The sequence below is a fragment of the Thermobia domestica genome, unplaced genomic scaffold (assembly GCF_964235325.1).
Source record: "Thermobia domestica unplaced genomic scaffold, izTheDome1.hap1.1 HAP1_SCAFFOLD_160, whole genome shotgun sequence".
NCBI classification, from domain to species: Eukaryota; Metazoa; Arthropoda; class Insecta; order Zygentoma; family Lepismatidae; genus Thermobia; species Thermobia domestica.
In genome coordinates, this window is record NW_027655903.1 from 164,377 (window position 1) to 170,473 (window position 6,097).

General features: G+C 37.0%; 1 protein-coding gene across 1 annotated transcript; it reads right to left on the minus strand.

Moving 5' to 3' along the window:
* Positions 1 to 5,166: 5,166 nt before the first annotated feature.
* On the minus strand, positions 5,167 to 5,643 carry LOC145676477 (uncharacterized). The gene has a single exon (XM_081747283.1). It carries the CDS (start codon positions 5,641 to 5,643, stop codon positions 5,167 to 5,169), a length of 477 nt encoding a protein of 158 aa, XP_081603409.1.
* Positions 5,644 to 6,097: the final 454 nt, after the last annotated feature.

Genomic DNA, 6,097 nt, shown 5'->3' on the forward strand with positions numbered 1-6,097 from the left:
TTGTTTGGTGTCTTACTATAACTTCAATAGCATCTACCGATGAAGAACTGGATATTCGGTGTGTGTCTTGTTCTTGTACCCCTTGTACACCAAGCATATTTTCATTGTCAGTTGATTCTGAAGTACATTGTTGTCTTCCTTCCGAATACTTTTGAAATATTTTGACCCAAACATTGTAGAGAGCTAATTTGTCATTAGGAACGTCTACAGTACGACAGTTGTGTGTTAATGTTTCAAACATTGTCACTATTTCTTGTCCAATCTCTTTGTTTAGAACCTGTAATGCAATTTTGTAATTTTCAAGTTCCTTTCCATTTCCATTAGCACTGTTTGCTTCATTAGATACTGATACTTTAGAAGCTATACACTTAGTGTAGTTAACATTATTTGGGTTGAAAGGAAAAATACCACACTTTCAGAACGCATTCTTCACATCATCAACAGTAGCCCTCTTCGTTATTGCTTTGAACAAAAAAAAGGACAAAAGTCTTGTTTAGTGAGCACTTTCAATGGATTTGCAGTTTGCTACTCGTGCACAATTTTCGTCCATTCTGTCTTTAAATTTTTAAAGACCGACATATGCAGGCTGTAATACGTGGGTAGAGTTGGGATAAAGTTCGTAAAGAATGATGCCATTTTCTGCGCAGAGTTGACTGATGGGAACAGTAAGATGTGTCTTGTGTCCATCCACTAAAAACAGAACTGGAAATGTAAACTTTTTTCCTTTTAACCAGGGTATTAGTAAGTTCCCTACATATTCGTAGAAAGTTTCCGATCGCATCCACCCTGAATCTGACAAACCTATTCCCCACCCCTCTGGGACTTTTGCCACTGGATCTTTTGGAAGTTTTATGTAAGGAAATATAACCATGGAAGGCAAAACTTCACCATCTCCTCTAAAACCAGCAAGAACAGTGTCTTTCTCTGTTCCTGATGCTATTTCGTACAATTTTTTTTTCAGCCTCTTGGTCCAATCACAATTCCAGTTCGTGGGATTAGTCTAATCGGCATTCATCGCACTACACACTGATCTACTCGCTCCATTCTCAGGTGTATGCGTTCTACGGCAGTCTACGTCATTCTGTTTCGCAGTTAGTTCACGTAACTGGTTACCTAACTCTAGTGTTTGCGTGTACATCAGATATTTGTGCCTACAAAGAGTGTAAGCGTCTTTGGTCGATTGCTTAACTCCACGCAATTCGTTGTTAATCTTCGGGACAGCCTTAAAGGGCTCTTTCCCCAACCACTGCTTCTTTTCCCCCCCACAACCCACGGTTAGTCCTCGCGAGCATGTAAGCTATCACTGCGCTCAGTGTTGCCGTACTTCTGTTCCGCTTGGATATAGTGCGACACAAATGACGTTATGTCTGAACATCAATTTCTACGTGGCGCTAGGGTCAGTTAGGCACTCTGAATACTCCCCACTTTCTCTCTGACAAGGCGGTGTTGCCATGTTCTCACCCTACCCTTCCTCTCCAACCTTCGCTCTTCCTTTTACCCAAACGCCAAAAATTAGAAGGGGGGCGAAAGGTTCTGTTCACTCAGGATCATTTGATATTGTGTTTGTAGTGGATAAAAAATTTAATTTCAGTTTGTTTTGTAAAACTGTTTGCAAATTACATGTGTCTGTTAGTATTTAGGATCTGTATGAGTTTTTTGCACGTTAAGTATATATACCGGCACATTTAGGTATATATTCTGCTATTCTTTTATTATAATAATGAATTTAAATTCTCGTGCACTTTGATTCCTTAACACAATAATCACTGAAGATAAAATACTACGAAAGACTTACTAACGATACAATAAACTGGGCTTTCTCATCTCATTTTATATCACGTCCCCTTTATCACATCCTCTTGCCTGTAATCCCCATAATTAATTTCCGGTTTCCAATAAGTTTTTCATTATTGCTGCCAATCGCTTACAGTTGTAAGTTGTATTTTTTTTGCTTCTGGTGTTTCAATTTGCAGTTTCTCACCAGTTTCCCCTTCTTTTATTCCAAGTGTTTTTTTTAACTAATCTTTATTTGTTTAATATTCTTTGCTGTATTTGATAACAAAGTATAGAAATAAAAATATGCCTATCAAAATAAGAAGTTTAAAATATATATTTTTTAAAATATATATTTTTCTGCTACTAGGTCCTAATTACAAGTATCGTTTTCATTTCCCTTCGCGGTCCCAAGTTGAGAAACCCCCCAAGGGACAAAGTGGACAATTTATTGCGAAAAAAAGGATGAGTTTTTTAGTTTAACGTCCCCACACCTATGCCCTTTAGGCTAAAAGAAACAGATGATTGATTAAAATAAATATTGACAAATTATTTTTTTCCTGTTCCACCGGAAATGGAACCAGGGGCTACGTGCACCAAAACCATACGCGCTAACCACTAGACCAGCGGGAAAGGCTAATTTATGATATAAAGAAAAATGGATTATGTGTGCAAAATAACTTTCAAAAGGCATAGCCCTATTTGTTTAGTTTATGTACTGGTGATAAAGAATCGATCTGAGGAAAGAATAGAGAAATGGTTACCTTAGGGCAACACAATATGGATGTCGATTTGCTTCATATAATATAATATCATCGCACGCCTTGATTTTTATTAATATTAACGTGTTACAAGAAAAATGCAGTCGACCTATGGTTTTGTAAAAAAAAAAAAAAAAAAAAAAAAAAAAAAAAAAAAAAAAGTAGTAGTAGTACATACGGAAAACAAATGTTATCACGAAAACAACAAATATTACGAAAACACTTCTAACTTTTCTAACCTCAATTTACACACTGGTCTGTCTAGATCAAAATTCAAGGGGGAAACTCCTGAGGAATTTTCTCTGTGGAAGCGAAGTTCTGGACTAAATTTTGAACACTGGAATTAATAATACGGAATAAATAATACATACCTACATGAAATACCTTATCTTGCTCTAGGAAAAATGTTTCAATGATTTTATCATTGGTTTTAGACATAATTCGGTCCTTATCATGTGGGACCAGTGACGTACACAGAATTTCATTAACTACGTCCAAACTTAAATAGTTTCAACTTTCAAAATACGCGCGTTTTTGTATGCCTAAGTACATATCTTGATATGGTATATATTTTTTCATATGATCTAGTTGAGGTGGGGGTTAAAATTGGAGAAACACCTGAAGCCACTGTATGCGACTGAGCAAGAACATTGAAAATGACTCGTATGATCGATCTGTGTTTCAAATCAGAGTTTTGTTACGAGGATGGAATATGAATAGTGCGATCCTTTGTCCTCCCGAGTCATAAAAATTCACTTTATTGCTACAAAGATATGAAAATATGAACATGAAATCAAATCATGCCTTACCTTGGTTGATATTATTCCGTCGGTAAAGGGCTGATACCTGACATGTCACATCCTGATTCATCTTCATCATCATCTTCTGTGGAACTCGCACTCACTTCGGAATCAGCACCAAGTTCAATTACAAAATTTTCGATGGCTTCTTCAACTAGTCCATTTCGTTCCGAGTATTCGTCTTCAAGTTTCCTCACGTGGCTGCATTGTTTTCTCCACTCATCTGGTGTAATGGACTTAAACACATCTTCCGTTATATCTTTCATATTTGCACCCGATTGTTCAACGTTTCTTTCCGCCATTCGTCTTTTCACCAAACTCCAAATTAATTCGATTGGTGACAAGTCACAGTGGTACGGTGGCAATCGAAGAACAGTATGTCCGTGTTCTTTCAAGACATTGTCAATCACATATTCTGGTTCCCGGCGGTAACACTTCACTAAATTAAATAGTTCACTTTTTCGAAAATCACTTTCAAAGGTAATGTTATTTGCCCTTAACCAATTTTGAATATCAGCTTTAAGAGCAGATGATGTTGGAGGTTTGTTTGTTTGCACTGAGTAGTATGACTCATTGTCAAAGCAGACTATACTGTGAGGTGGTAAACCTGGAATCAACTGCTCACGAACCCATCTAAGAAAATTCTGTCCATTCATTTCGTCGTGGTAATCGCCGGATTTAGTTCTTGCTTTGAATATGCAGAGAGCACCCGGCACAAATCCGCTTTCTCCTCCAGCATGTATAATGACCCACCTTTGGCCAACACGTTCAGTGGTGTAAATGCCATCTACATCATCTGATTGCCAGCATTTCTTAACTGTGTAGTTTGGATGAATGTATGTCTCATCCAAGTACACAACTGGCTTTCCGATTGCTCTATTAGCTCTCATTTGTCTAAGAAAATATGCTCTTTTGGCAACTATGTCCTCCCTTTCTATAAGCAAGTGCCTGTTCTTTTTTGCACTTAGCGAACGAAATCCTATCTCTTTGAGAAGTCTTCGTAGAGTTTCTTTGCTTCCAGTAAACCCAATAGCTTCTCGAACAACAGGAAGCAATAATGATCGTAAGATCGGTACAGTTTTACGGAAAACATAAAACTCGTGCACTTTTCTCCTTATGATGCATTTGTCCAGGCTTACCTCTGCTTGATTTTCCCGGAGTTGATAACTTTTGTAGTGAAAGCCCGGCACAAATAAGAAAAAAGCTCTCCTTCTTATTTTCAGTTAATAATAATAATAATAATAATAATAATAATAATAATAATAATAATAATAATAATAATAAAACTGCCAATTATCAACGGACAAACTATGAAAAGCATAAAAATAAGGAAAGAAACCGAGTTGGAAGTTCCACGTAGTTCTAAAATAATGAATTACGTAAGCAAATAAGTTTTTTTTTTTAAATATAATACGCTGTACGCAGTTATGACTAGAGCAATCAACATGAGTTTATTACATTTGACAATTTCAAGCACAGATAACACAAGAGTGATTCCTATCGCCTTTACTGCATTTTTTTTTAACGGATTTTACTATTTCTGAATTTAATTTTCTTCCAATTTAGTTACGATTCTAAATCGACACTAAAAATTGAATAACACAATTAAGAACAGAACCCACTCCTACTGCGTCGAAAGAATCTGCTAGTTTTAGAAAACGATTGGCTGGAAGATACTGGAAATTAATAAATAGAAAAATAGAAATTAATACTCTATTTGAAAATAAAGACGACACTAATTATCTTTTACTCCGATCCTGAGTCAATTTGTTTGTTTACTCTCTGATGTGGAGTCTTCAATTTCCACTATGAAAGGGATAGTGTCCGCGTCATCAAAGATATGCTGTAGGTCCCGATAACTGTCTTCGATTTTTTTCTACATGTCTTATATAGTGAATCCATTTTTCTCTATCAACACTACCACACGCAGATCGCAGTATTTCCAGTAGTTCGTTGACAGTTCGTACTTTGAGGTTTTGTGCCGCAACATTTCGCTTAATTTCTGACCACACCATCTCGATAGGATTCAAGATGCAATGATGCGGAGGAAGTCTCAATACTATATGCCCGTGGGATGCAGCCATTTCGTCAATAACGAAGCGCTTTTCATGCCTTCCCTTTTGTTTAATTATTTGGAGATGAACTGGTTTGATTGGCACGGGACTAGGGACTTCAGTATTATGATACATCATATAATTAAACTTGATAATGGATGCTTTGTTCCAGGAAGAGTTCGGCTTGGGCTCAATAATTCGTGAGTGGTACGAAGCATTGTCAATGACTGTCACACTCGGTTCCTCCAAACGCATCAAAACAGAATTTAAAAACCAGTTTTCAAAAATACAGGATGTGGCAGAACCAACCAAGCAGTTTTAAGGAGCAATAAAAAGTAAATCTGGATATATATAGAGAAAAAATGTTTTTATTTTCTAAATTAGTACAATATACCATTTAACATTCATTTAGTTTTGAAAATAATGTCCTCAAGATGGCGACCGTTAGCATCGATACATTGTTGTAGACGATCCCTGAAGTTTCGAGCAGCTCTTGCACACATATCACGGGGTATGGCATTCACTTCGTCAATAATCCGCTGTTTTAACTCTGGTAGGGTGTGAGGGCGACTTTTGAAAACCTTTTCCTTCAGATATCCCCAAAGAAAGTAGTCACAAATCTGGTGACCGCGCAGGCCACTCGACATCACCCTTCAAAGAGACGAGGCGTCCCGGAAACATTTCTCTCAAAACATCACAGATCTGTTGT